This window comes from Onychostruthus taczanowskii, unplaced genomic scaffold (assembly GCF_017590055.1).
Source record: "Onychostruthus taczanowskii isolate IOZ18803 unplaced genomic scaffold, ASM1759005v1 scaffold267, whole genome shotgun sequence".
In the NCBI taxonomy this organism is placed as follows: Eukaryota; Metazoa; Chordata; class Aves; order Passeriformes; family Passeridae; genus Onychostruthus; species Onychostruthus taczanowskii.
Window position 1 is genome coordinate 1 of NW_024499984.1, and position 27,663 is coordinate 27,663.

General features: G+C 44.4%; 1 protein-coding gene across 3 annotated transcripts in view; it reads right to left on the minus strand.

Moving 5' to 3' along the window:
- Positions 1-116: 116 nt before the first annotated feature.
- Positions 117-27,663, minus strand: part of ABCA1 (ATP binding cassette subfamily A member 1) — an 88,192-nt gene continuing 60,645 nt past the window's right edge. For 2 of the 3 annotated variants that reach the window (XM_041407489.1, XM_041407490.1), the window contains exons 9-45: positions 26,757-26,997; positions 26,046-26,185; positions 25,691-25,807; positions 23,277-23,465; positions 22,282-22,487; positions 22,013-22,189; positions 21,201-21,423; positions 20,630-20,851; positions 19,845-20,049; positions 19,212-19,325; positions 18,577-18,748; positions 17,933-18,064; positions 17,274-17,413; positions 16,160-16,297; positions 15,396-15,616; positions 14,891-14,963; positions 14,175-14,377; positions 13,136-13,184; positions 12,474-12,587; positions 11,992-12,143; positions 11,424-11,548; positions 10,950-11,048; positions 9,587-9,776; positions 9,338-9,432; positions 8,939-8,971; positions 8,278-8,383; positions 7,090-7,164; positions 6,521-6,690; positions 5,419-5,596; positions 4,760-4,875; positions 4,528-4,672; positions 3,076-3,199; positions 2,347-2,476; positions 2,092-2,212; positions 1,855-1,917; positions 1,286-1,392; positions 117-871 (exon numbers count right to left, since the gene is read on the minus strand). In XM_041407489.1, the coding sequence (XP_041263423.1) occupies positions 697-871; positions 1,286-1,392; positions 1,855-1,917; positions 2,092-2,212; positions 2,347-2,476; positions 3,076-3,199; positions 4,528-4,672; positions 4,760-4,875; positions 5,419-5,596; positions 6,521-6,690; positions 7,090-7,164; positions 8,278-8,383; positions 8,939-8,971; positions 9,338-9,432; positions 9,587-9,776; positions 10,950-11,048; positions 11,424-11,548; positions 11,992-12,143; positions 12,474-12,587; positions 13,136-13,184; positions 14,175-14,377; positions 14,891-14,963; positions 15,396-15,616; positions 16,160-16,297; positions 17,274-17,413; positions 17,933-18,064; positions 18,577-18,748; positions 19,212-19,325; positions 19,845-20,049; positions 20,630-20,851; positions 21,201-21,423; positions 22,013-22,189; positions 22,282-22,487; positions 23,277-23,465; positions 25,691-25,807; positions 26,046-26,185; positions 26,757-26,997 (5,280 nt within the window). In that variant the 3' untranslated portion in view covers positions 117-696. The remainder of the gene's footprint in view (positions 872-1,285; positions 1,393-1,854; positions 1,918-2,091; positions 2,213-2,346; positions 2,477-3,075; positions 3,200-4,527; positions 4,673-4,759; positions 4,876-5,418; positions 5,597-6,520; positions 6,691-7,089; positions 7,165-8,277; positions 8,384-8,938; positions 8,972-9,337; positions 9,433-9,586; positions 9,777-10,949; positions 11,049-11,423; positions 11,549-11,991; positions 12,144-12,473; positions 12,588-13,135; positions 13,185-14,174; positions 14,378-14,890; positions 14,964-15,395; positions 15,617-16,159; positions 16,298-17,273; positions 17,414-17,932; positions 18,065-18,576; positions 18,749-19,211; positions 19,326-19,844; positions 20,050-20,629; positions 20,852-21,200; positions 21,424-22,012; positions 22,190-22,281; positions 22,488-23,276; positions 23,466-25,690; positions 25,808-26,045; positions 26,186-26,756; positions 26,998-27,663) is intronic. The other variant, XM_041407491.1, reaches the window with a different exon arrangement.

The following is a 27,663-nucleotide window of genomic DNA, read 5'->3' on the forward strand; positions in this document are numbered from 1 at the left end:
ATCATTTTGTGCCGTATCACAACAGAACTGGGTCCCTTTTTATATGGAGCTGGTAAGAACATCACATGGAAGAACTTTGCAGCAATCTTAGAAGGAGATTGCAGATTCCACTCATCACATCTACCCTTACAGAAGGTTTCAAGCTACTTGGACATTACCCTAGATATCATCTACCTAGAGCACTCAGGTCTCATACAGTAAAAACTTAATTCCAGGAAACAGTACTGAGAAGGGTGCTGCATGGTACCGGCAGCTGTCATCACCTGCCTGAAGACTGTAATTGTAACCTCATATCTGAATGCTGAAATAGCAGCACTTTAATGATGCACCATGATCAACTGGAAAGCTTTTAAAACTCAGCACAAGGCTTCTGCTAAGCATATAGTGTTTGTTTGTTTCCAGGGACTTTAAAGAATTAACACTTGACAGTGACCTGCAGCTCCACAGCCCTTAAATTCTGAAAGGAAGAAAGTTGTTCAGTGGAAAAGAGCATTCACTATGAGAACACAGGATCCAAATTATCAGCCCTTCCATTTAGTACAGTTTTCCAGGCAACACTGAAAAAACAGAGGAACTCTTGGGTTTCCCTGAAGAAAAGGGGGGCAGATTTCACTCTACACTATCTTCAACAGCTTCACATCATGGCATTACATGAGTTGCAGGGATGGTGCATGCAAGCAAGAACTTGTGAGTTGGTCATGGGGGTGGGTCCTGTGGTGTTTCATTTACCTTGCAGACTTCTTTCTCTGGAACACCTCTCAAGAGTGCAAAGAACTCCAAGTGCTCTCGCCCTGTCAGCAGTTCATTAACAGCATCGAACTGTGGGCAGTAGCCCATGTTCTGATGGACTTCCTGGATGTTGGACAAGATACTGTAAAACAAAAAAGACTTTGTTAGGATTTCATGAGCATATGCTGCTAATTTAGATGTTAAAACCGTGTGAAACAGTGTTTCTGGAATTACTGAACTAACAAAAATACAGAATCATAGAAGTCCATTTTGATCAATTTACTTTTTCTCTCTCTCCCTTTTCTCCTTTTTTTTTTTTTTTTTTTTTAAGTGACATTATTTAAACTTGGAAGAGCTGTTACACGGAAATGACTACCAGACTAAATCAACTTTCCCAAGCCACTGACATACTTTACCAGACTCAAACAAGGGCTGAAACAGATGCCAGGAGTAGTAAACAGGAAAAGTAGAAGAGAGTTTTGATGTTTTCAGTGTTTTGGAAAAAAAGCTGTTAAAATTAGAGGACAAAGCAGAGAAAATATTTACTGTCTTTCACCTGTTTCCTTTGAGGAAAGCTTCTCCTCCCGTCACATCTGTATCACCAGTTAGCATCTTAAAAGTGGATGACTTGCCAGCACCATTTACTCCCAGGAGTCCAAAGCACTGGGGATATAAATGAACACAGCATATTTGAGAACAGGACCCAACTGCATAATTTTCAGCACTGACAAGATGGGAAGAAGCAAACCTGACTGTCAGGACAGCTAGAGGGACTCTGAAGTCCATTTTCAGGAAAAAAACCCCCAAACTTCTGGGTTTTTAATTCAAGTATAAACCTTTAGGCTGGGAAGATGAACAAATTGTAATGTCACCTTGATACCCTGTCACTGCAGTTCATCTGTGCCAAACCTTGCATACTGGAGTTTGGCTTCTTGTCCCAGATACTGAGAATTAAATATCTTCTTCAAAGGCAGAGACACAGAACCAGAAACTGCTTCAGCTTCTACTTTCCTTTGGTGCGATTTGAACATTCATCTGGATTTGATCTTACTCTACCCTCTGCTGTCTTGTGGCTCCTAAATACTGCCGTAACAGCAAAACAATCCATTTAACAAATAAGCTTACCTCTCCAGGAGGGATTCCAACACAGATCCTATCAACTGCTGGCTTTCTCTTCATTCTGTAAATCTAAAACCAAAAGAAAAAAAAATGAGAAGGACAATGTCAAAGAATTCTAATCATAGCTGTACAACTGCAGTACTCCCAACTCAATCCAGTTTTGATCCCACTAAATTCCTCTGATAAGGCACAATGAACTGCATAGTTTTGTGTCAATGAGCATGAATTCAGAAGTACTGTCACCTTGGTTAGCTCCTTGATTTCCAAAATGTCACTCTGTCCTCCTCCACTAATTATCCTCTGCCTCTCTCTGGTTACATCCTCATCTTCATCATTCACAGGAGGCAGCTTGGCATACACAGGCCTGAAGATAGCAACATGGAAAAAGTCTTAGCAGAAAATGACAGGGCCTTCATAGGTAATATTCTCCCCATTTCATAGGTGACACCAACAAAAACTTCACCTGCCTGTAGCTGCACAGTACAGAGGACAACCTACCTGGGTTTGATGAAGAACCTGTACTGGATGAGCACTGTGATGAGAAAAAACACCACACCTTCTACTGCCATAGCAAAGAGGTTCCTTCCCACCAGGTCCCATGACAGAGGGGACACAAACCGATTCTCTCCTGCCAAAATGAGATTAAAAGCACAATCATTTTTCCAGGGCAAGGAGAGCAGGCTAGCATTTCTTCCAGCAGAGCTCACCAAGTTGGGCACTGGGACAAGTGGTGATCAGCCAGTTACAAGAGGGAAAGGTTAGACCACACAAGGGGCCAGCTGTGGCTGCAAGCACATTTTTTACTGCAGCGAAGCTGGGACTCAGGCCCAGAGGGTTCAGTCTGCCAAAGAGCTAGCCCACCTGTCCAAAGGGTTAGTGAAGCACAGAAAGACTGTGACTCAGACCTGACATCTGCATGCCAGAAAAAAAACCTTCCAGTTTTCCAGAACCCCAGCTACTCCTTACAATAGGCCTAATGACATCTATTCAGTTGTCTTTATGCATTTTTATTTAATGCTCTCAAGTCAAAAATCTTTGGATCTATCTACCAGTTTCTCTTAACAAGTTAAGAGCGGATGGCTATGATGACTTGCCATCTTGACCAGGTCTGTACTGCAAAATGTGCGCTTTCAGTACCTGAAAAGTTAGAGAAGCTTGTCTGGAGAAGACTCTACATTTCTTTGTTCCTTTCAGGCCATTATATGAGTGAAACACAATTTCACTTACCAAATCTCTCCAGAGCATCAGCCATAGCCTGGTTTTTCACCATGTCAATGAGTCCGCGGCCCAGGCAGAAGTGAGGGAAGATAAGGAAGACAGACTTCAGGATGTCATTGATGTCCTTGAGTTTCTGTTAAGAAAAAATTCAAGTGCCAGTGAGCCAGCTGAGCAAAAAGCAGCCACCACTTCCCAAGAGTGTGTTGTGACTGACCCCTCCTTCCCTTTTCCAACACTGCAACCCCACAAAAATCCAAGGATTAGAAATGTTCTCCCAAGAGCCAGGGCCATGGCTCCTCTGGACAGTCAGTGCTGTTGTGCTGCTCACAATGCTATTAACACAAGCAAACTGCAATAAAAGGTTTTTCTAAATACTCACAGTCTAAAAGGCAGTGTCTGCAAACAGCAATATGCAAAAAGGCTGTTGGCTGAGGACACAGGGAAGTTTAACTTGAACAGACTGGTTACGTCAGTGGCTGTAGGTAGTTGCTTCCTGTCCCATATTAGAAGCTCTAATACTTTTTCTTTGTTGTCTTACAGCTGGCTTAGTCCATGGATTGAACTGATAGCACCCTGAGTTCCTGCTGTGCCAGGTACTCATCTCTGAGCGTGTACTGATTTTTACTGAGCTAGAACAGGCTTTGTAACAAAAGGACTGCGCCCTTATGCCCACAGGAAGAGGAACAATCAACAAGTAACTCCCGTGGCATCTGCTGAGCCTCCTCCCACAAGGAACACTTCACACCACTGTGGGTCAGACAGTGCTAAGACATCGTGTGTTTTCTACAAGCATGAGAGGAACTTGTACCTTTCCCAGGTACAAGTTTCAACACCTTTCTGGTGTTGAAAAACTGAAGTCCATAAACTCCCATAGCTAGAGAGGTATCTACAATAGGAGGCAAACTTTAAGGCAACTAAATAGTTGGGTGATTAAATGGCTTTTGTAGATGGAAAATGCCCTTCATTAAGAACATACAAGAAATCCCATCTGAATACAAGAAAATTCTATTTATTTTTTCATCCTACGAATGACTGAAAAGTAGAAAAAGTTGTCCAGAGAGACTGTGGAGTCTCTCCCTGGAAATGTTAAAGTCCAATGGCCCTGAGCAACCTGCTCTTAGCAGTTTGACTTTGCCACCTACTACAAAAAAACAGGCCATTCAAACCCAATACACTGTTGTAGCCAAACCTTGTTCAGAGGTTGGACTAGACAATTCAGGAGCTCCTTCCCCACCTTAACTACTCTGCAAGCTTTTCTAAAGGGGGTTTTAACCCATTTCCACCAGAACCTGAGTTTAAACTGTGTTTAAACATTAGCTGAAACTAATGCGTACAGGGCCTAGCTTTTCTGGAGATCTGGCTGCTAAAGGCACCAGATGAAGAACCTGTACCAACAAGGAACCAACATGGAACTAGACTGGAGCAGCACAAGACAGTTGAGGAGCCTCTGGAAAAACATACATTGTTGGTGAAGAGCTCCAGGACAAAGGTGGCCACACTGCCATTGATGCCAATGAAGAGATTCACACTGGTCAGCACAACATATGCCGTGCTAGGGATTTTGAACACAAAGGAGGCCGGATACATGAGAGGGGTGATGGACCACCTGGCAAGAGAAAAGGCAGCAACATCAGGTAAGAACCTTCCAAGTTTAAGAGCCTTCCCAGTCATCCTGTGATAAGAAATCCCTTACCCATAGAGAAACAGGAGGAGAGCCAGCACAGGCAAGTTGGAGGAGGATACATAGGACTTCTGTTGGAAGCAGATGAAGATGATGACAACTAGTGTGGCCGGAACAATGTAGTTGCACTAGAAGGTGAAAAACATGACTTTAGATTTCTTTCCAGATGACATAAAAAAAAGAAGAGATTTTTTTTCTGCTCTAATCCAATAGTTTTCAAAACTCTTCAGTGTTCCCAAAGCTGTTTTCAATGGGAAACTCTTAAAAGTGTCATATGTGTGAACCATAATACAGTACACATGAATTTACATTTCTTGGTCCCTCTAGAAGTAGTCAGTAGACTCTCAGAGGTTTCAGACACCACAGGTTGAGAAAACCTGCTTTGGACAGAGCAGAACAAAGGGCTACACAAACAAACATTTTTGGGCAAGTATTTTAGATTGATGTAATAAATGCTAATGATTGAACTTAATGGTTGCCCTTCCATCCTCTGTTATACTCCTTGACCCACTGAGACAAAGCACTGCCCCATGAGCGAAACACAAAAGCCATAGCCACAGCTGTTATTCACTGAAATAACATGGTGCCCACTGGAACAAACTGCACTGTGCACTTCAAGACACCCTGGAAAAACAGAATGGAGGATAGTTTAGCCCAGCCTAAGTCCTTACCATATCCCACACAAAGTTGGCCAGCCAGTAGATAACAGGCTTCACACCACTGATGAACTGCAAGTGTTTAGCCTTGCTGACACGTTCCTGAATAAGGAAAACCACAAAGCTGGCAGGAACAAAGGACATAGCAAAGATCACACAGATGGACACAAGGACATCCACAGAGGTGGTCATCCTGGATAAAAAAAGGAAGAAAGCAAATTGTTTGTATACTGGTACTGGATCCTTTGAGATGAAATGAGGCAGCTCATGCAGGGCAGTGCAGAAACTACTTCTGCTGTCATTAGTCTGTCCTTATACTCAGAATCCTGAGTAATGAATTACCATGCAAGATTCTCTTAACTGCACAGCTCTTCTCCAGCCATATAACAAAGGGAACATACACAGTCTGTTGGCATCTCAAACACAGCATCACAACCTGCAGACTGGTTAATAACTTCAGCATAATAGACTGCTTTCTGCTTTCCTTATTACCACCACTTTGTTTCCCACATAATCCATTTCCTGGGGTTATTGGGGTTTGTCTTTTTTTGGTGTCGTTTCAAAGTTGAGCAGTATCTTCCCATTATCTGCCACTGTTTTATGGATTGAAGGACATATATACACACAGATTATGAGTTCTGACTCAGATTGTAGTGACAGTGAACTAGTCAATGCCTCAGTGAAGTTAATCCTGTGCATTACTGTGTGCCCCCCAGCTTGAGACAGTGAGAAAGACTCAACAGGACCTATTAGTGGTTCCTAGTCAAATGGTGAGGACAAAAGAATGACCGTATTTATGGTGAGACACCTTTCTGAAGGTGGCTGAGAGGAATTTCCTGAGTTGCAGAAGGTCTGGTTCTTAAAAACTGCAGCTTCCAGGGACTCGAGGACAAAGAAAGTTTGTACACAAGTGCTGTTCAAGAGTGAGTTCTCAGCATCACAGGTTGCCACCTCCCCAGACCAGATAAAATAAGGCCTGCGTGTTAAGAGCCTAAATGGCAGAGGCCACTGACTGTCCACCAGTAGGTCCAAAACCTCCCATTTGCTTGTTTTCAGTCATATTTTCAGTCATTTCAGCAATAAGGCCAAACCCATCCATAGTCATGTCACTACTTACAGAGCTACTTCAGAGAGCTGTTGCTTGGTGAGGTTGAGTGGGTGATTGAAGGCAGTGATCCCATAAGCACTGGGATTTTCACCCTGCTGGAGGTTGGCCCGAAGGATGGCATTGTTGATCACATTCAGGAAGGATGCAATGGCATGCCAGCCCTTGTTGTTAAACCACACCTACGGGACACCACATCAACATCAGAAAGGCATCAGGTACATCAGCTACCCAAAAGCTTCCTAAGCCCTTCAGAACATCCCTTCCTCTGTTGAGGGTATATTTCTTTCCATATCACTCCAGCTAGCTTGCTCAGGGGCAGAACACACCGTTCAATCAATAAACACAAGAGGCTCCTGGAAGCTATCACTGATTCAGCACTGAACTCTTTTTGGCATTCAGGCCTAGACTCTACAGGAGAAACAGATTTTGAGGAAGTCTGCATAAAACTACAAGCTACATTTGCTCCATTACAAATACAGAGATCTCTGGTCTATAAAGTTTTCCAAGACAAACTGCTGTAACTCCAAGTCACCAGAGCTTCAAATAGCAGGCACAGAAATGAAGATTGGTTAATTTACCTTCACATTGTTCTTTGTATCCAGGCCTTTCATGAAACTTGATAAACTGTTGAGAAATCGATCCCCAGAGCTCCCCTGCAAACATCAAAGAGACAGTTACTTCCCCTCTAAGAATACCTTTAGTCATACCCTGGGGTATAACAGAGACTACACAATGTTTTTCACAGCTCTGACAGCTTTCTGCCAATTCAACAGCCTCTACCCGCCAAAGTGGAGGTGGTAAGAAGGTAAGTGGTAAGAAACCACTGAGTATCTGTGGTTTCCCTTCACCCTTTCCTTTCTGTAGTCACACCGGTAACAAGAGTCAGTCTTATTCCTTGTTTTTTCGCTGCAAAACGTATTAACCGAAGTTGCATGCAACCTTCAGAGATATTGCAGCCTGCAGGCAGGCAGTCTCAGAGGAAAACAGTGGCCCAAATTCTCTTCTGAGCCAGGGCAGGCTCAGCACAGGAAGGTTCTGTAGCTATGATATTTTATGAAAAATCCTTTGCTAGGATTTTTCCCTCCTGAGAGCCTCAGGAAAAAAAAATGTAAACAATAACTATCTGCTGCTGGGAAATGCAACAGGTGCATCTGTGATTGGTGCATGTTAGTTGTTTCTAATTAAGAGCCAATCACAGATGCGACTACATCGGACTCAGAGTCACAAGATTTTCTTATGTATTCTATTCATTCTATTCTTGTTCTTTGTAGCCTTCTGATGATATTTTTCTCTGTTCTTTTAGTATAGTTTTAATGTAGTATTTTAATTTATATATCATAAGATAATAAATCAGCCTTCTGAAAAACACAAGAGTCAAACCTCGTGTCTCCACACATAAAGAATTCCCATCAAGGTTCAACTGAGGTTTTGAAAATGGCAGCAACCACTTCTTAATTCCAAAAGACAGCCCACCCTGTCCTGCCACAAAACATTCAGATGTCTGCAATTCCCACTGGCTTGCAACTGGTGCTGGGCAGAACCCACATCAGCAACATGAGCTGGGCAAGCTTCAGCTGAGCATGTCTTCAAGACTTCTACTACTCCCAGACAACAGCCTGGAAGATTCCAGCTCAGAGGTAGCGGGGAGAAGTCAGTGGACACAGCTAACATACACATGTTTCTCATTTTATGGCTTTCAAGTCATCTCCCAAGTAACAAGACTCAGTATTTAGTGCATCCTGGGCTCATGGGGGACAACTGCTCACCTGCGCCAGCTCCAAAATTTTCTTCACCCGTTTAACAGCATCAGTGACTTCATGACTTGGAGGAAGCACAAGGGAACTGCTGGCTCCCAAGGAAAAGCCACCATACCTGAAAGTTCAGATAGAAAGTGACGCTAAGACATGACTATTCATGGACCTCCACAAAATGCTACTCCTTATCCCTCTCCATGTCTATGTCTCCTCTTCCTGCAGTAAATGCAAGGCTAGCATCTCCACTCTTACACAAAGGGAATGACTTTTATCCTCCTACATGGCTGCTTAGCCATGAAGTTTTCTACTCTTTATTTCTGAGGTTAAACACTCATATCACGAGTACTCAGCATGCAGTCCAAAGGCAGCTATTCTCTGCTGTAGGCAAAGCAGGATGTCTCCCTGCTGCCCTCACTTGGAAGAATAGCACCTTACAGAACAGAGTACCAGCACACTGGTCATGCAAATCTTTTCAAGACTGCTCTCTGCATAATGCGGACATGCTGTCCAGTGCTCTGGGGTTGTCCCAGTTTATCCTTAAACATCTTCCTCCAATATCTGGCAGTTAAAAACCCTATAACACAAACTGCAAAGCAGGGTGGATGTATCCTGCTAAACACTGTGTTCAAGGTTTAGTGGACATATACAAGCTAAGGAAAATGCAGTAACTCACCTGAACTCATTCACCCAGATTTTATTCTTTAAGCTGCAGAGAGAAAAAAGAGTTGATATATAATACTGAACCAGAGGAGAGACAGACCTAACAAAGCTGCAGGCACATAGCCAGAGGAAAGAGTGCAATAGCCTATCATATCTGATATAGCTCCTATCATTCTTCTTCAGTGTAATCCCTTAGCTTCCCCCGTAATCTGCCTATGAGGGTCAGCACACAGAATCACTCACAAAGCAGAAACATCACTTGAGCTGAGGATCAGGGCTATCTGACGACCTGAGTGGATCTGGCTCACTACTGAAGAATTTGGGCTGCCCAGGCTTATTTGCCTGATCTGTGCATCACCCATAGAGCAAGCAGGGTTTGTCGGGGAGGGAAGGGGGAGTGTTCAACAGCTACCTTTTCCCAATGATCTGCGCATAGGTCTTCACTAGGTAGTCTGATATATTGCGGCCTGTCAGATTCTGGAGGATGTCAGCTGTGTCTTGCTCACGCTGGTGTCACCATGAAAACACAGATAAATGCTCATCAGAAAACACAGGTGCTGACTGAAATAAATCTCATACAATGCTGCATGCAAGAATCATATCTAGCCACTCTGCTCCTCATGAGTATTCCTCATTGCAGTACCACTCAGCTCCCTCCTACCTGTGGGGGTGGCAGGCCCCCTGCACCAGGGGGGCACACAGGCAGCATCTTCTTGATCTTCTCACTGCTACACTCGCAAGATGGGGAAGGATTTTCCATGCTCCAGTTGCCTTTCAGGAAGATGTCCAGCACTGACTCTGGGACTGAAGCAGTGGTCCATTCCTTCTGCCCCACAGTACAAGGAGTGTCCCTGTGTTTGGAAAGAGGCAAGAAAAAAGCAGTTTTTAAGACAAATATGATGGCCTTTGCTTACAAGAGATTTAAAGATCCAACTCCACAGTCCCCAGAAGAGGCAGTGTGTTTCTCAAAGGAGCTTGACCTCACAGAGATAAACAGCTCAGAGCAACAGATCAGACTGCAGCTTTTAACAGATCCCACTGCCAAAGAAACTGAGTCTGGCCAACACTGTAGGGTCAGACACTCCCCTCTTTGCATTATAATTAAATGCTTTGTTTCAGTCAGTCTGAGCAGGCACACTGTCCAGAGTTCAGGGAGCATCTGGTGAATGTGCTTAGTCACATGGTTTAGTTAAAAGTAGACCTCCGAAGAGCAGATAGTTGGACTCAATGATTCTCATGGGTCTCTTCCAACTTGAGATATCCTGTGATTTTAAGATCACAGAAGACAATCTTCTTGGATGACTCCTTGAATATATTTCTGCCTTTGGGGCATCAAAACACTGCTCTTTGCCAAGGTAGCAGTGGGCAGCTTTTTCCCCATGGCCCACTGGTGGAATAGCTAGGCTTTCATGCCTGTTATGAAGGATGCAGCTTACTTTCCACCACTGGCCATTATATCAGACACCTTGCCTCCCTCCCCATCATCCTGTGATCAGGAGCTGCAGGTCTTCTGGACACACCATCTTGGACTCTTGGAGTGTGTACCTCTTCTACATTCACTGACTAGATCTTCAGTGACTTGCCCAAGGCCGTGCACCAAGTCAGGTGGCAGAGTTAGGAAACAACAAATGCTCTCTGGCTCTCCACTCCTTTTGCTGGTGTTTGTGGGGTGCTAACTCAGGTTTCTAATTCAGCTGGAAACAAAGGACTGTGTAGTGGGAATAGCTACAGTCAATAACATACACCAACAAATAGGTCCTTCACCATGTTTGGGATCAAACAGTAACTAGAGTCATTTGCTCTCTCCTTTCCATCTCTATCAGCAAGGACTTGCACTCAAACCTCAACTTCCTCACCAGACTGAGAGCTGGCAACTTTGAAAAAGGTTCTCAGCAGAAAAACTGAATGTAATTACAAGTCTTTTGGCTTAAATCCTGCTCTGACCATGCATTACTACAATTTCCTAAAGTCAGCTAGAACTACCAGGGATGTGTTTCCTGTTGCCAGACCAGAATTCTACTTACAGGATGGAATGTCCCTGCATACAGCGTGTCCCAAACCCTGGCTTATCAAGAAGGGCATCCAAAAGGTTGTGAGTGCCTGCATCTTCTGGAGCATCATTGCTATGGGAACAGCAGTAAAACATTATCAGTCAGTGTGGTAAAAGCACACAGCAAAAGAAGCAACAGAGCACAGTGAAAGGATGTGGGCAGGGATTTACCCAAGAATGCTTGGTCTAAGAGCACACACACATTCCAAGTCTTTGTACACAGTATTATTAGGAGAGTGATAGCACCATTCAGAAATGGATATGACCTTGCCTCTACTTAGAGCTGGTTTAGAGCTGATTTAAAGGTCAAAGAAGAAAACACCACAACTCTCTTTGAGAGTTGAACAAATGTGCTTCTGAGATAAGCATAAAACCCAAAGCAACCTGTTAAGGAAATCAGTAACTCAAGTTCACAGAGAAGATAATTTATAGGCCACACAAAACATACCTAATAAAAGTGTACTGCTCATTGTACATCCAGGGTTGTAGTTCCAGGCTGGGATACTTCCCAAAAGGAGGAACAATCAGGCTGAACATGAGAGCAATACACACAAAGACAGCTGGCAGCACAATCTGAAATTGTAAGGAAAAAACACATCCTTTTTATAAGCAAATGTTTCCAGAGGCATCAGGAGCTACATATGATTCACTTATTGGATCAAAACTTTTTCAAAATTTCCCAGGAATACCTTTGCTATTTACACCAAAGCAGTGCTAGACACCAATCCAAGATCTGTCTTGGAATTCACTTCAGTTGCAGAGGATTTAGCTGCAAATGCTCTTCTCAAGGGCAAAATTACATTCTGCCGTGCAAGAATACTGTAATCACATGGTTTATCATACAACTCCTTTCACTTGCACAGGAAAGTGCTTCACTTCTGCCCCCATGTGCAGTGAAGGTTAATTTTGGTTATCTGCATTCCCTTGAGGTTTTTAGCCCACAATCAAGTCAGACTACAATACACAGTCCAGAGCTGTCCCTGATGAGGAACTTTACTCATGCTGGAAGCTCTCACCTGGGCAAAAAAGCCCTTCCGACTTCTCTTGGCAATGAGCATCCTCTTCCACAACAGAGCCATGAACTGCTGCTGGGTGAGCTTCCAGCCCTTCATTTGGTAGGAGCCTTTCCCATCCATGCCACTGAGAAGGTCTGTCTCTCTGGATTCTGCTAGCAAGAAGAAATGACCCTCATTCAAAAGTTCAGAGATGCTGTCTGTGCTGAAGACACAAGGTGGTGGCTGGAGCAGCCACTCTCACTCACCAAAACCAAAAAAGCATAGTCAGCAGCAATAACAACAGAAATTTACATGAATGTGTTTTCTCCCTTATCTCTGAGCTTTGATGGGAGGATTGAGCAGGCTGTGCATCCTGCACTGTCCACTGTTTCTAAATGCAAATATATCACCACTCCTTTGGCAGACTCAGCCTTTAGATCTGCAGTACTTATAATATGAAAGAGCATCCACAGAAAGAAAACAGGTTTGAACTCCAGCAATACCTGGATCTATGTCTGAGTCATTAGGATCAAATGCATCATCTTCTGTAAACGGACGAAGGCAGCTCTGTCTGTCTCCAAACACACGTCTGTTCCTTCTGGCTGGCAACGTACCATCTGAAAATAATGCAGTTATGGTTAGCTTCAGTTCATCTCCAGCTAGCCCCAGAAAAAACAAAGCAATATCATTTTCATTTTACACGTCTTCCATTTGCAAACTGAAGAGCTGACCTGGAGTGACTTCAGTGCAGGTAAAAACAAAACCAAGACAGCCATTCTGCAATCACACGAGAGTCATATGTAGTCATGTGACTACAAGTGCAATTTGCTATTATGAGCACTCAGTGCAGTGATCTGCTCTCAAAAAGAGAAAGTAATTTGGACCCTACTGTGGTCTGATGCACTAGGTGTTCTTCAGAGCAGAAAACAGTGTCAGTCAAGTAATTTGCAATATACTCAAACAACAGAAACTCTTCACTATTGCAAAATAAATATGCTACTGAGTCAATTGACCTTTACAGCACATAAAAGCATGCATTAAATACACTAAATCCAGCTACTTCAGGTCATTAAAAATACTAGAACAGAAGAGGTTCAGTTCAGTCTCAATCAGGCTCTGTCACACCTTGGTATGTGTCACTTCTGTAGGGAACAACTACACCCACCTGAGGTTTCTGCATCCACACCGCTATCATCAGCCACTTTCAGGAAGATCTGAAAAAGAATGATAAGTGCCAGTGAAAATCAAAAGAGAAGAGATATTGTGGGTACTGCTTCAGAAGATGCCATGTGAGACTGGCAGGTGCAACGAGAAAACTGAGGATACCGAGTTTATCCTCTGCATGATGGCGATATGGACTTTGTGGCTTCTGTCCAGTTTCTGGGAGCCAGACTGCTACCAGCTGATCCCGCTTTCCAATATGAGTCCACAGGCCATCTCAAATATGAGCTCTTTCCTGTGTCTCAGAACCAGACCTAGTAACTAAACTTGGTGAATCTTATATTTCCTGATGTCTAACAGCTCTTGCTTGAACAGGCACCTTCATGGAGCTTGACCCATGGACTCTTCTAAACCAGAAATAACCCATTTTCAAACTGCAGATAACAACCAAGGTCTTCACAGCTGTGAAGGACCTAGAGGGCAACCTAAGTAAGTGACAAAACCACTGTTTCAGTTTCCCTTATCATTCTTTAAAAATAAACAAATAAAGATTCTACACAGAGATAATGTGCCTGACACTTCCGTGATAAAAAAGAGACTTGGCAGCTGGAACATAGTCACATGGAACAAACCCTGAAACCATAAAAAATCACTGACAACGGCATATGTCTAAACTGTTTATGTAATGTATGTATCCAGTACTGATAGGTACGTTTTCAGTTAAATGCAACACAAAACATCCCTAAAAACAACATAGATATTAGAAGCCAAATCAGGGGCCAGCCTACACATGATATCTCAGCCAAGTACAGATGAGCACATAGGACAAGTCCTTGCTTGTCTCTACCACATTTCAGTTTTTAATGCACACCTCTATGAGGACATTCTTACACAGGGCAGAAGATAATCCCTTTTGGAGAGGAACACGAAGCTGCCTGTTCTGTCAATTTCTACAGTAAGCAATAAGGTTTCATCTCATTCCTAATTCTGCCATGATTCCTTCTGCCTAGTTTAAGAGAAACAGGAGTCAGCAGCTCACTAACCTCCTCCAGAGTAGTTTCCGAGATGCCATAGCTGGAAATGCCAAGATCAGAAAGACGGTCATCAATTTCATGGAACAGCTCCACAAAAGCTCCCTCTTTAGCAGCTTTGTATGGCAAGACATAGGTTAATTCATGACCTATGTCCTCCACCAGTCTTGCCTCAGGAACATGTTTTGTAATGAGATTTGAAATTGCAGACACATCTAGAAAAAACAAATGTAAAAGATAGTTCTGTTCTGGTTACCACTCATTATATGGAAAAAAGAGCTCAGTCTTAAAAATCCTGCCAGAAGAAAAAGAGGACAAACAGGACATCTCTGCTTATTTCCACGAAGTGTCATTTCTTTTTAATTTAACACAAGACTGGATAAAAGCCTGGACTAAAGCCTGGCTATACTTATGTGCAGAACTTGGGAGAGCTTGTACATGCTACTGGAAGACCTGCAAATAAATCATTATGTACAGCTCACCAACATCATATACTGCTAACAGGCCACACAACTACATATTTGCTTATTATATTTCAGAGCAGCTTGAATTCAAAATGGCTCACTCAAGGAATGCATGCTAATATTTAAAATACCATCACTGTGAATTTAATAATTTTCCTAAGAGTGTAGCTACCTTGGAGCAACAAAGTTAAGGCACCTGTCCAAGGCAAGCTACAGAGCTAATTTCAAATGGGATTCAACCTTAAATTTTTTTCCAAGCCTCACCTATTGTCAAGGTGTCACTTTCATGGTCACTGCCAAGGCCAGCATCAGAGCTGCTCTGGGAGACACTGTCATCCTGGTGACAAAAGAGAAGACAAACATTATTTTTTGCTGTTTATTCAAAATGAGGCCCACCAGATGCTACACACTAAGTAAGTCCAACCAGATGCTGCAGATGGAGACATAGCACTGCAAAGGGCTAAAACAGAAGTAAGATCACGGGTATAGAAGTAAGCATTACAAAAGTATACTTCACTTATTTTGTATTTCTCTGATCAACTTGAGACCACTGGCACTGAAAGAAACTATAATGGGGATGTATGTCCCACACAACAGTTTAACGAGACATGGTCTTGGCACAGTACCCACCAGACAAGTAACACTTCTTTCAGAGAACAAGGGATTTTCTTTTGAGACATTCTACCATAGAAAATCTTAGCTGCTGCTTCCAAAAAGCCTAAGATTTCATGAAGAAAGAATAAACATAAGCAGAAAAGGCCAGCTGTACCTTTTTCAGATAGGAAACTGTGCTGCTGCTGTTTCGGCAGGAGCTCAGAGAGGAATCTACATCCTTTTTGACCAAGGTCAAATAATAGCCTGTTCCCAGCTGGTTCTTCAGGAAGAGAGAAGAGCCAACACAGCAGAGCTTGCCATGAGAAATGATGGCAATCCGGTCCCCCAGAATGTCTGCCTCATCCATGTGGTGCGTGGAGAGAATGATGGTGCGACCTGGAAGAGAGCAAGGAAGACGTAGCTGCTAAGTCAAAAAAAAACCTGTGCTGCCGCACCAGAGCCACAATCACCCGCATCTTGCTAAGAAGCTAGATGGGAGGTTGATGCCACAATTTTGGCTCCTTTGAACAAGACCAGGAATATGGAGAAGATTCACAGGTACTGTCATGGGATTATTCTCCTCACTGTCTGCTGGCTCTTGCTGTGCTCAGCAACAGCAGGTTTAATTTCATGTCTGCAAGGCTGGTTGCATGGAGCAGAACAGGATATTGCTGAACACCAAGGGTGATTTTCTGACTTTACCTGCCCTCAGTCATAACCCAGTAAAAAATTTTGTTCATTAATTCTGACATGAATAGGAGGAGAAAGATATACAGGTGAGAGATCTGAGCATCCTTATCGTGCATGGTCTTTGTTCATTCCTTGGTGCAGGCAACAATAAATTTGCAAGGACACATTGCTATTTTGAGAACAGTCAAGAATCAGATTGATTTTCTTTTACCTTTCACAATACATTTATTAAGAGTAAAGATGGCATACCTTGCCGATACTTTAGAAGCAGTTCCCATATTCCTCTGCGAGAATAGGGATCCACCCCAGCTGTAGGCTCATCCAGAATGACAACCTTGGAGCCACCAACAAAAGCTAAGGCAACAGAGAGCTTCCTCTGCATGCCACCTGTCAGGCACAAGAAGGAGACGTTCAGGCTGATGCAGAGATGAGTTGAACAGCAATACTTGCAGCATGGTGGATAATGAGCTCTGAAAGAAAGCAGACTGAGGAGTACTGCTGCTGTTTCAGGCCTTCAGGGTCCCACCACTTTCTGGACAATGGATAATTCATGTGGATAGTCTTTCCTCAGTGGAGTCTAACTCTCCTCCTACTGCAGGGAACCACACCTTGCATGCTCACAGTGAACTGTACTGTCTCAGCACCAGGGGTAGCAAATCGCCAGTTCGGAGGTCTAAGCGTATTTGGGGATCTGGAACACAGGTCTCCAGAGCTTGAGCTGCAGAAATATGTCCCCATGAGACTCCCCTTCCATGGAAGTGTTCCAGAGGCAAAAACAAGGAATTGCATTCCTCAATACTAAAGTCAACCACAGTCATCTGCTCTCCCTCCCCAAAGTCAAATGTGCAGTCTGTACTGACACTTGAGTAAGACAAAGGCATGTCAGTCCCTCTAGTATCTGGTACAGACTGACACAGGAATTCTGCCCCTACTGAACAAAGGAGCAGGGCACTCCAGGTCAACAACTGAAGGGGCAGAAGTCAGTATAAGGAATGCCAGCAAGAGACTTATAGATTATGGTCCAAGCCACTCTCACCTAAATGCATAAACCCCAAATATATTAGTAAGCTTTGAACAACACACAGCAAATGCAGCTGAACTATGTCATGATGGAAAAAAATACAAAATACTTAGAGAAAGTGAGAGACTTGTTATGGCCATTAGATAGTTTGAGATTGTGCAACATTGTCATGTTTACTAAGATACACTGATTAGGTACTTAATAAATAACTGACTTCCTTAAATGCTTAATTTTATAGTAGTCTATATATAATTGCAGGATCCCATCAAGCTCCATAACACAGCCCCTGCAAAAGTCTGTGGAGTGTTCTGAGGCTGAGAAATGTAAAAGATCTGAACCTACCAGAGAGCTTGCTTGTCCTAGCTTTCAGTTTGTGAGGCAAACCAACATCTGTTGCCATCTGCTCCATCTCCTCTTTCACCTTCTTTTCCGGCAGCCCTTTGAGCCGAGCGTAGAACCAGATGTGCTCCTCCACAGTCAGCCTAGGGAACAAATGTAGCCCCAGGGTAGAGTTGAAAGCACCATATTGGATTTGTCCCTTTTATTAGCATTACTGCAGGCATTTATTTTCCTCAGAAAAACATGTCTTAAGGCTGAGGTTTCAGGAAGGAGCTACAGAGTAGGTGCACTCAGTTTGGGCCCGACTTCAGGGTGTGGCTCTGTTCAGCACCCATGTAAATAATCCTTTTTTAAGGATGCTTGACAGTGCCACAAACAACCTAAACCACTAGGCACCAGGGAAACACTTGGCCTAGCTGAGTGGAGTACATTATTAACAGACATGAAAAGATGAAAGTGTAAGCTCTTGCTGGTCATTCCCAGGCACTTAGGAATGTGCTAATAAACAGAATGTTCCTGTACCAATTCCACACCACACCACTGTCTCACACCCTGCACACACAGAAAAAGAACTGTCAAAGCCAAAAGCACACTGCTGTTTCCTAGAGAACCGAAACACCTGTTGGATAGCATCAGTCCTACATATCCCACATGATACTCACAAGTCAAACAGCACATTGTGTTGTGGACATACACCCAGGTTCTGCCTGATAGTGCTAAGCTCAGAGCGGATATCTTTGCCCAGGATGAAGGCTGTTCCTGAAGTTGGGGGGAACAAGCCAGTCAAAATGGACCTGAAAGAGAAACAGAACAGATCAGCAGGTTCTGCCACTAGGAAACAGTAGAAGGCTGAATTAAGAGTAGGTGAAAACCCTGGGGAATCCCATACCAAGAAAGTGTTCTGAAAAACATCTCATTAATGGATTTTAAATAAACCAAACCACAAATCAGCTCCAGTGGTGATCAAAGAACACCCACATGGCTGCATGAAGGGAAGATTTTTTCCTCTAAAAGCTTCTTGTTCTTTCAGTACCAACTTGCTTTCTTTCACTGGTAAGTCAGAATCACAAATGGCATTACTACAAAATGCCACCTACAGATTCATTTGACCCAGCATCAACCTGAACCCCCTGTGGTTCCAGTCCCCTGTATCTATAAGGCAGGACCACAACTAGACTAAATCAGCAGAGGCATTCTGGTCTGCACCACTTGCACACTGCAGTTCTATGGCTACCTTTACTATATGGATAGGAGTTGCAGTATTCAGTCACTTCCCTACTGTCTATAATCATTATTTTGTTCTTACATGGTAGTGGTTTTCCCTGCTCCATTATGTCCCAGAAAGGAGGTGATTTGTCCTTCATAGAAGTTAAGTGTGAGACCATCCACAGCAACTTTCTTGCCATCACGGTAAACCTTGACCAGGTTCTGGATGGAAACACCAAGACTCAGATGCACAGGCTCTTCTTCCTTGCAGACTGGAAGGAAAAACAAAATAGAAAGATCTGATAGGTTTTAACAAAAATTGCATGGGAGTTTTAATAGACATCACATTCTCCCAAGCCTGTGAAGGAATGAGCTATATGAAGAACTGACTACTTTCTTCCTCAGAGATAGGAATCATCCACAGAAGTTGTCATTCAGCTATTGTCTCTCTCCTGGGCTAATTTAGGAGTCTAGAGATCTCCAGTTTTATCAGGGTCAGCAAAAAAACAAGGCCTTCTCAACTCCATGAGCCTGAATACCCATCTGCACTCAGGTGTGCAAAGTACCTTGGGTTTATCTGCATGCACCCACCTGATCAGCATACCCAATGTGTGATAACAAAAGGGTGACCAATTTCACCTACCCATGCCAGTACTGCTTCTGCTGTCCTTGGACTCTCATTTCAGAAAAAGGCAGACCTTAACAATTCAGAAAGAGTCTGTGTCCAGCACTTACCTTCTGAAGACCCTTTCTGGTCAGGATGGGGGTGCTGCCTGTCCTGTGGTTCCTCCCCAAACCAATATGACTTTGTGAAAGGAAAGTACCAGGGTCTGGGAATCCCATACTGGCCTGGAAACAAAAGCATTACATGAGCCTGAGTGTATCTGTCCCTTTTCTTTTATTAGCTTTCAGGACAAGAAGGGAAGTACTCCACCCACAGTAAGCCTCCAGATGAGGCACTAAGGTGAAATCTTTCTATATGAAGACACTGACAGACTCTGGGTAAGAGACATCTAACTTCACTTCAGGGTTAAAAACCCTATGCTGAAAGGTACTTAGTAGCACAGGTGGTACTGATATGCAACTCCTCTCTTGCAGCACAGTCTGTGAACTTTAGAGGAGGGAAAAAGAGAAGTACAGCAAAGCTTCTGAGGCTAGATCAGCCATGGCCACAATGGGGTCATGCTTCTGTGCTGGGCAACACTCACTGCTAGCAGCAAGCAACAACCTTGCTCTGATGCTGGTTTTGCTCCATGACCTTTAGCTCTGCTTAAAAATGGGCCAAATTTGCACCTTAGCAAGTGAAAAGGGTGAAAGGGTTTATTTAAAAGCCTTAAGACATGATTATCTCTCAGAAGTAGACCTCACCTGGGAAGACAGATTCAATGTACCAGGTCATGATTCCATAGAGGAAGGTATCAAACAGCATCATGACAGCTGATGTGGTGATGCTAAAGCCATCTTCTTCCAATGGGCTCTCAAAGAAGTTGTCCCACTGAACACCAACTCCCTGCTCCTCAAACAGTGCAAAGTACTCACAACCAAAACCGAAGGCTACTGGAGACAGCAGGCTCTGAAAATGGGAGGCATGAACATGCACTGAGTTTTTTTACATCTACTCTCCAACTAGTCATCTCAGTTGTAGCACGAGAATAAGGGACATTGTCCATATGACAAGTCCAAGTTCCACAAACCGTCACTGTATTTGCAGATACAGAGTGGCATATTTGGTCTAGGTTCCAAGAGGCCTGAAATCTCTACTGGACCTCCAGCCAGCATTGTTTTCTTTCCCTTACTCTTTGGATTTTCCTGCAAGGCAACAGGTTGCTAACAGTTGCCCTCTTCAGACAGGTAAGAAGTGCTGTGCAGAGAAAAGGCAGGTGGTTCCTCCAGCATGTGTGGTTGTACAGTGTGACAGCATACAGAGATCAAGGCAGCTTAGTCAAGCTGCATTACTTCTACTACCAAAGCCAACAAAACTCTCCCAGCAGCTTCTGCCAGGCTCAGTAAACCTCTTTATCAAGCCCAACCCTGAAGACTTTCACACTGAAAATTAAGCTCCCATTGCCACTTCTCCCCTTGTAAAAGTGTTCAGCTCACGAGTGCCACACTGGCGGCAACCTGGTGCCCAGAAAAGTTTCATCAAAACTCACCGCAAAAATCTTGAGTGAGAAGCTGATGTGGTCCTGCCAGGCAACACACAGCACATAAGGCAGGTACAGTGTGAAGTAGACAATGCCCCCACAGGCAGCTGCCAGGTTGGCCCTGGAGAACACAGTACTGATGAGGAAGCACTGGAGGATGGTCACAACGCCGAAGATTGAGAGGAAAATGAACACCACACTAGGATCGCTGTAAGGCAGCAGATTCCCCATCTGGCAGGAGAACAATAAGTGCATGAGGTTTTGAAAGGGCTCTCCAAGGTACCTCTGTTATAGGCAGCTCTGCAGAGCTCTCAGGGGAGGCAGGGTTTCCTGCAATTTGCACAACAGCCTTCCCAGAAGTGAGGCAGTACCAGAGGCAGTTTTCAGCAGAACTGAATCTACAACACTCCCTCCTGCTGTTTTCAGCCACACAGTCCTGCTGCTCCAAAATTCTCTTCCAAAAAAGTGGCTGGTCAACACACACCCACAAACTCCTCCCCAGTGTGTCAGTGCAGACCACTGTTTAGCAGGCTCTAAAGGCTCTAGAGTCTGCTGCCACAGGCCAAACCAGGCTACTCACCTTCAGGATCAGTACCAGCAGTCCTGCACTCATCAGGAGAGGGACAAGGCTGCTAATGAACCAGCTTAACCAAAGGATGCCGTTGTCAAGTCCCATAATCCTCATTGTTTCTTTCAGCCGGGCTTCCTTCTCATACACAATACCCTTAATTATCACAGCCACTGAGTAGATCCAAGCTAGTGTCATGAAGAGAGGCATGGAGCGGCTCATGACACGCAGAAATCTGTGAAAATGAAAGAAAGGGGCCAGGAGAACTGAGTGAGAAACATTACTGCAACTTCAGATACCACTTCAAGGGCTATCAGAGCATGGTGACAGCTAAGGCTTCACTGCACAAAGCAGCTGATGTGCAAAGCCTGACACAGGATCCTTGTCTCACCATGAAGTGAGGTGGATGGCTTTAGAGCATATTGCTGGAGTGGGAGCTGGACCTGCAACTGTCACTCAGTGGGAGTGGCAAAGAGTTGCCTTGCCTGGGAACTGCTCTCAACTGCCCTCTTTCCCCTCTCCTGTGCCTACCCGTCTGCTTTTTTCCCCAGTGCTATTTTCACTTGTATCAGATGTGGGGATATGGTCACACCTCAGGAAGGTACTGTGTATGTTCAACTCCAGTACTCTCCTGGGCAGGACTCTGCAAGTCATTACATATTCTAAATCCTCCACGTGGGTGCCCTAATTCTAGGGATTAGGAACACTATGGAGATCGCCTGCTCACTGACAATAGGGACAAAAACCATGCCTGAGGAGTGACAAAAGCCCATGCCTCCCAAGGTCATCCTCCCAGGAGCTTCTGAAGCAGCCTGCATACATACATGTCATCCACGTAACATGGGTAGGGCATCTGCTGCACATAAACTCCTGTCTTCTTCTCCGTGCCTGTCTGAACCCTGATGATGGCCTGTTCTACCACGTCCTGCAGGTAGACAAAGCCTCCCCACACATAGCGCATGTCCTCAAAGGGGTCAGCACGGGGACCAGGATCCCAGTACCTGCACCAAGGGAACAAGACCTTTCCATTAGAAATCCTCCTCACCCCATCCTTTGTAAGAAATTGATCATAAGGCAGGATGTCAGGGCTTACCCATCCTTGATCTTGTTGGTTCTTTCCACATTATCAATGTCCATGCGTATCTTGTATTTCACATGTTGGGGAAGGTCTGTGCTGTCAGGAGCTATTTCAGTGAAGACTATGCCAGCCCAGAACCTCCTTTCATCCAGAAGTTCCAAGGACTTGTTAATGAGCCGGACTTCTGTGGGCACAGGCTCCAGTTTGTCCAGGTTGACACACTAGACAGGGACAGAATTGGAAGCACTTATGGGATTCACTGCCAAATTATAATGTACTTTGTTTAGTTGTGGGGTGGAGGGAAAGAACACTCCAATGGCAATGTCACGCCCAAGAAAGAGACAACAGCATCAGACTATTTTGCAATTTGTTGTAGCCCAGCAAGTTGCAAGAGTTGTCATTGCTTCCTGCTTGACAGTCACCTACCAGTCAAACATATATCACTGAGAAATACCCCAGCAAAGGCATTTTCTGCATAGAAGGTTAGCTAGCACTGCAGTATTACCTACAGAATCTCATCCAAGTATCAACTTTCATAGATAGTCTTATTTCATCTGTTACCAATAAATCAAGTCTGATTCAAAGCCTCTAAACATCAGTGGAGAGACCTGAAGGTTGGATCAGGCCCTTAACAGGTCATGGCCTGTTTCTGTTTGCACTCATCTCCCAAGCTGATGAGGCAAGAAGTAGAACTAATTTTGTTCCCTCTGTTTAAAGCAGCTGCTAGCTGTACCAAAGCCCCCAGCTAAACCCCAGACTGAAGTATGAGCTGCTACACTGCTGGAGACAGCAGCAGCTTTCAGTGAGTAACAGAATGGCAGCAAACCACACACAGTGATGAAAGCAAAAACTTCAAAAACAAGGCCTACAGTTAGATTCCTACATCCTGGTTGTATTCAGAAAATGGATGGAGGAATATCTATCTTCCCTTTTCAGAATACCCAACCGCATGAGTGGAGATCAAGCTGCTGCCCTCACCCGGCGCCTTGCCCACAATAACAGGATCTCACCTCCATGAAGCGGGAGATGGTCTGCATAGCCCGGTCTGTCTCATTGAAGGCGTCCATCCAGGTGTACACAGAACCATTTTCTGTCTCAAATTCCTCTGGACTGTTTGACAGGAAACGGGCAACATCCTCCACTGTCCAGTTGGAAGCTGGCAAGTGCAGGTCCCAGAGGGCTTTGCCTTTCAGCAATGTCTGCAGGTGTTTTGTTTTCAAAGAAATAGTTGTGAGAAGTAATGTTAGATTCCTCTCTCATAGAAAAGACCAGCACTACAAGGAAAACAGCTGTTAAGAAGGTGCAGGTAGAGGCCCTCTGTCATACTGAGAGGATCAGAACAGTGGCATTCTTCCTCTCACCTTCCCTTTGAGAGGAATGTTCCTCCCTCAGTACAGCTACACCACATTGGTGTGCTTTGCAGGCTGGCTGCCTGCCTCCGTGTCCTGCCAACCCCTCTCCCAAGGAGAGGGCAGCAGAGAGCCATGTACGGCTCTGCATCCCACACAGGCAAACCAGGGAAGAGGAAGATGCTAGCTCAGCAGAAACGCATTTGCCCAATACTTGGTGCCTAGCTTTGCTCACTTCTCCCAGAAAAAATTACCTTCTGTCTGGGATGGAGAGCGATTGAGGCATGCCTGAAGGCTCAACAGTAACTGTGCTGAGCAGAAGAGCACCAGAGCACCAGCGCCAGAGGCCAGGTGATTTTTGTATTTTGCATTTGTGCCACCAGGACTGGCTGAAGCAGCCCTGTACAGCCATGATGTCCTGCCTTTGTCCTCCTGTCTGGGACAATGCTTTCTTCACCTGGTTTAACTGCTAGCTTTCTGAGGACAGGCTACTGTATGCACTATGCCTAGCTAAATGCACTGAAGCAGAAACCAGTCCACTGGGCAGACAATTTAAGGCCAGGCAGGAAGGGAACAGCAATTGTAAATTACATAGTTGAACTGAAGTCAGGGAGATAAAAAGAAAAACCTGCACAAGAGAGAAAATGGCAAAAATCCTTATGATTAAGAACAGGAAGTAGATTTTTTGCCACAACAAAAATGAAAGAGAGGTAAAGAGCTTCCCCATATTCTGCTGTTACCAGCAAACTAGAAAGTAGTGGGTCACACAGTTACAAAAACAACTTTGCAAACTGGAAAAACAGAACAATCGAAGCTACAAAAGGAAAACATGCAAAAAGGAAATCTAAGCACATAGGAATCGGATGTGCTGTGCTCTCTTCTCATTTGGTCTCCATGGGTAACTTCTGCTACCATGCGTGCAGGGAAACGGCTCAGCCTCATCTTGTTTAAGTCCAGCATTAAAGTTCCTTAACCATAGGGGCACATGTTGCCCTTCCTGAAGTTCACAGGCACACTAGCATCAAGCTAGAAGTGACAGGGATAGGCAAGTAAAGCATTTCTTCTCTCTCAGCAGGAAGAAATATGCCAAACAGATTGTACAACCCAGAAAGTTGAAAGGTGATGGCCAGTCAACCCAGAAACACAGGAACTGAAGGGGATGATCCCTGGGAGCTGCCAAGGCACTGACAATGAGGTACTCCTGCTTGTGCGAATGTCAACAGGTGACAACGAAGAGACCACTGTTACTGCACTGGTACAGAAAAGACCAGATTGCTGGGAAGATCAATGGTTAGCTACCAGAGGCAACAGTGTTAATAAGCAACATAAAATATAAAACCATAGAAGCTAAGGGCTCAGCAAAATTAAAAAAAAAAAAAAGTAAGAGCAACATTCACTTTTCAGAGGACATCACTGCAAATCAATGTTTTGGACCTCAACTTTCACCTGAGCTTTGTAATGATCTGTTCAACTGTCTTTGGTGCTCTAGTATGTCATGTTAATGGAGAAGTACAACAGGCCAAGTCACAGGATTATTCAGCAGAGCATTAAACTGGGGTAAAAACAGAATGAATTTCAAGGTTTATATGACCTGGGGAGGTCTCTGTACACAAGATGGTGCACTGTGATACCCAACCAACTGTGTTGCAGAGACAGCTGGAAAAACTACTCTACAGTGGTCCCTCTGTTTCTTGATGTTAGGTTTACATCACTGTACTTCCAAAGGCATCAGAACAGGTTGCAAAGATCCACCCCTCAGAGCTGCACCCGAGGAACCATGGTGACATGCTCATAACACATTAGAGGAACACTGCAGACAAAACAGCACATTTTCCAGCAGAGGCAGATTAGAATCGGGTGTTAAATGTGCACTGCTCCTGTTTGCAGGAGACTGTTATGCGAAGAAAGGAATGCCAAGCATAATGCAAGATCAGTACAATCAAGATGTCTTTCAAGGTGTCTCATCCATAATATTTATCTGCCCAATTCAGCACTGAAGCCCCATTTAAAACAAATATTTCATCACTTATTGCAAAAAACAACAGCAGTGGTTCTGTCAAGGACAGTATACTGACCCGAATGAGATCCATTTCCTGACTACTTTCCATAAATGTCCAAATCTTTGGGCTTATCTCCTCCCACATTCCCCCGAGGTCACGAAACACACCCAGCTCCTGGAATGTCCTGTTCACCTGTCACAAAGACGAGAGGAAGGTTATTTCCAAAAGCTGGCAGAGACCATCATAAGCTAAGAGGGTGTACTGAGCCTTCAACAGTAAGTGCAGGGGGGGTGAAAGATAAGGAAGGCTGTGCTTTTGCAGGCAATCCTTTCTAGGCTTCTGTTTGGGTCCAATTTAACTAGAGAGGATCAGCTGCACAGACAGAGGACATAGCTAATGCTACACTATCAGAGGACAGGGCTAGAGTTACCTCAGACATGACCTTCCTTATAGCTGGCGTATCTGGAGTGTACAAGATCTTCCCAATCAGCAAGGGTTTTAAAGCCCTCCAGATAATCCTGGAAAGCGGGCTGGATTCCAGGTTCTTCATTAGTTCATTGCAGTAGGGCGCTGAAGAAGAGCACAAAGGTGAGTGGCTGAACAGCACAATGACAACTGCAGAAGGTTCAGAGCTTCAAGAACAATCAAAGCTGAAAGCAAAGCATTTTTCAGACACAAACCCCCTCCTTTACTGCAAAGCTCCAAAAAAAGCTCCTTTTAGCCCAAGTCTGCACAGTCTGCCCAGTGAAAAAGAAGCAACCAGGTAGCCTCCAACACTAAGAGCCACAGTACTAGCTGTGTAACACTTCCACAACCCCAGTGCATGGCACAAACAAAATTTGTCTGGAAAAGGTCAGATTTCAGAGGCTGCATGTGACTGTGCTCCCTCTCCCACTAAAGCATGTCCACTGCACATCTTTCTGTGTACTTTACCCAGTAGGTAGGTAGCAGGTCCTTGGGGGACTCTGAAAGTTGATAACTTACTGGCCTTAAGGGCATATGCAGGACAATATGTGTTCGCCTTTCTGAAACAGTAGTGAGTATGAGGACCACCTACTTTCATCTGTGGAAGTTTAGAAAACACTAGCAATGACAATCGTGAAGTAGATGGGACCTCAGACCATGCCATTGTTACACTTACTTGTGGAGTTATCATAGAAGTTAATCACATCATCTTCAGTGCTGTTGCCTCCAAACAGTGCTTTGTAATTGTTATCCTCATACCAGTTGAGGGATTTAATTTTGAGCCCTCCACCTTCAGGATGGCCACACACGATGCGTGACACAGCCTGGTAGATCTGCGTAGAGGAGTTTGAGGCATTCACATTGGTCAGGAACATCACTTCTTGCCTCATGTCACTCCAGCTCTTCATGCTCAGCAGCTGGAGGGGAAGGGCAGAGAAAAGAATGGAAGCGACTATCAAACAGGATCAGTAAAAGGAGAAGTTCTCTCTTCAAACCACAGAACAGATTTTTCAACAGATGAGACTCCCCTTGAACACAATATCAAAGGGAAGAACCAGGGAAAACAATTCCCCACCACCACAATGGAAGTCTCTTCAGAGCAAGTACTTGGAATATATCCTTGCCAAGTTCTTCACTACTGAGTTTTCTGCTCCAGTGCTGTGGGTGTTCCTGGCCTCCCTGCCCTCTAACATGGAAGCTGCTTGTCCTCCTGGTTCCACAATGGCTTACATTCCAAAGGAATACCCTCACAAGGACGGGTGGGGTGGGGTATATTGAGTCAGAATAGGAGTTAAAGGAACAACACCAAATGACTGCAGCTCGTGGGTCACAAACTGGATGAGCCACAGGCCACAGCAGTGTCACCTGGCACAATTCCACCCAACCTCCACTGATTTACACCAGGCAACCAGTTTGACCTTCCAGATTGTCATCATTTATTCCTGTCCCAGAAACTCCTTGCGCCATTGTCAACAGCATTCCCAGAATATCCTTGAAAACAAGGCCTGTTGCAGCCAGGAGCCTGAATTACAGCATAAGCTTTGCACACAGCCAGTCACTGCAGGAGCCTTCTGCTGGCCAGC